The sequence below is a fragment of the Colobus angolensis genome, unplaced genomic scaffold (assembly GCF_000951035.1).
Source record: "Colobus angolensis palliatus isolate OR3802 unplaced genomic scaffold, Cang.pa_1.0 Scaffold37, whole genome shotgun sequence".
Classification (NCBI taxonomy): Eukaryota; Metazoa; Chordata; class Mammalia; order Primates; family Cercopithecidae; genus Colobus; species Colobus angolensis.
Window position 1 is genome coordinate 1557380 of NW_012117043.1, and position 1989 is coordinate 1559368.

The 1989-nt window shown below is 52.6% G+C and overlaps 1 protein-coding gene across 1 annotated transcript in view; it reads left to right on the plus strand.

Moving 5' to 3' along the window:
• LOC105520146 overlaps positions 1-1989 on the plus strand; it is a 10339-nt gene that overhangs the window by 2856 nt on the left and 5494 nt on the right. Inside the window, exon 4 of the mRNA XM_011953764.1 lies at positions 858-930. Within this exon, the coding sequence (XP_011809154.1) occupies positions 858-930 (73 nt within the window). The remainder of the gene's footprint in view (positions 1-857; positions 931-1989) is intronic.

Here is a 1989-nt window from a genome sequence, read left to right on the forward strand (position 1 = left end):
ACCCAGGAGGCGGAGCTTGCAGTGAGCTGAGATCTGGCCACTGCACTCCAGTCCGGGCGACAGAGCGAGACTCCACCTCAAAAAAAAAAAAAAAAGAAGGGGCTCTTGGCCAGGGCTCCTCTGGCTTTCTCATTGTGGGGATTGATCGGGCTGGGGACCAAATTCCCATTTCATTTCCCTCTAACCCTTCCTTTCCCACTTCCCGTGGCTTCTCTGCTGCTGGCTCTGTCACGTGTCCATCTCTCTGCTGCTGGCTCTGCCTCCCACAAGCCTATCCTGTGTAGAGTTGCTGCAGTCTCCCCCAGCACAGGATGGGTGCCTGCCCCTGTCCCCACCCTTGGCTTCAGTTTTGTCTAGATGGGTTCACCTAGACAAAATACAGGCTGCCCAATTACATCTGAATGTCAGATAAATAACACATCCTTTTTTTTTTTTTAATATCCCTAAATTAGGACATACTTACACCAGAGCACTGGTGACACTAGCCTTGGAGCGCTCTCCCTGGCCACTCCCCATAGTCTTGCTTCCTTTTGTGAAGTCTACGTGCCAGCCAAGACCTAGCCTGTGAGGCCTGGCCTGATCTCTGCTCCCTGTCTGCTCCCCCAGCTAGAGTCCCCGAGGAAAAGAATGGGGGATCGTTAGAGCCATCAGAGCATCGAAGTGTCTAGGCCAAGGTTGGCCACATAGAGGGAGGGCAGGTGGCAAATGTTTGCAGCATGTGTGAATAAAAGGAAAAATGATAGCAAAGAATGGAACTACCAGACACCATTCCAGGGCTGGGACTAAATATTTACCTTGTCCACTGAGCAAAGATAAGCCTGGTTTTCCAGGCTCTATTTATGCCACCTTTCCTTCAGGGGCTGACACAGTCAACCTGGTATCGTTACAGTTTGATCAGCGGTTTCCACATGTGGGGTCTGCGTGTACGAGGTGCTTGATCCTCAGCTTCCGCCATTCCCCAGCTCCATGTGTCTTCCCCAGGGAATCCGCTTCCCAGTTCTCAGGCCCTAAGTGTCTTTGCACCTCCATTCTGCTGGCTGGTCTGTCCCCAGTCTCACGAGGCTATTGAATCGGAGTTCATTCTACTCTAGATAAAGCTGTGTATCCTCGTTTAGCCCCTGGGGTCAAGCCACATCAGGAGCTGCTTGCAACATGATAGGACAGACTTGCCTGTGTCTACTACCTGCGTGGCCTCCTGGGAGACACCTCCCTTAAGGGAATAGGGTTGGGTATGACAAGCTGGGTCCAAGTGAAGCTTCAGAGATGGAGATGTAGGGGAGGAGGGACTCTGAATTCAGTGTGGCAGTGATCACTCCGCCTCTGGGACTCACGCCAGGGGTGTATAAGGAGAATGGAAACTGCACGTGAAAAAGGGAAGGGTGATTTCTTTCTTTTTTTGGGGGGGCGGGAGGAAGGGTGATTTCATGGAAATAGGAACAGCTCTGCTTTGGGAACGCCTTCATGGAGTGTAAAGGGAACAGTGAGCAACTCTGGCCCCTGGTGTCCAGCTTGGGAGGCAATGCCTAGAGGCAGTGGTCATGTTGGGCGAAGGGTGCCCAGAAGATCAGGCGGTCCTGCTCGGAGGACACCACGTGGCAGCTGAAAGGGCTAGTTTAAGAGCACATTTGAGATTCCCTCTGGAGGCTGCCATCAGTATTTAGGGGGAGAGTGGGTCTTGGCAGGGGGATAAAGGGTAGAATTAATGAAACCTGAGTCATTAGAGCGCGTGGCCTTTCGCTGAGCCTGAGGCTGCTGTGACCAGGAAAACACAGCCAGCATGGAAGCAGATTCACAGTCGGGTGCCGTGGCTTGCGCCTGTAATCCCAGCACTTTGGGAGGTCAAGGCGGGCAGATCACCTGAAGTCAGGAGTTTGAGACCAGCCTGGCCAACATGGTGAAACCCCATCTCTACTAAAAGTATAAAAATTATCCCGGCGTGGTGGTGCACGCCTGTAATTCCAGCTACTTGGGAGGCTGAGGCAGGAGAAT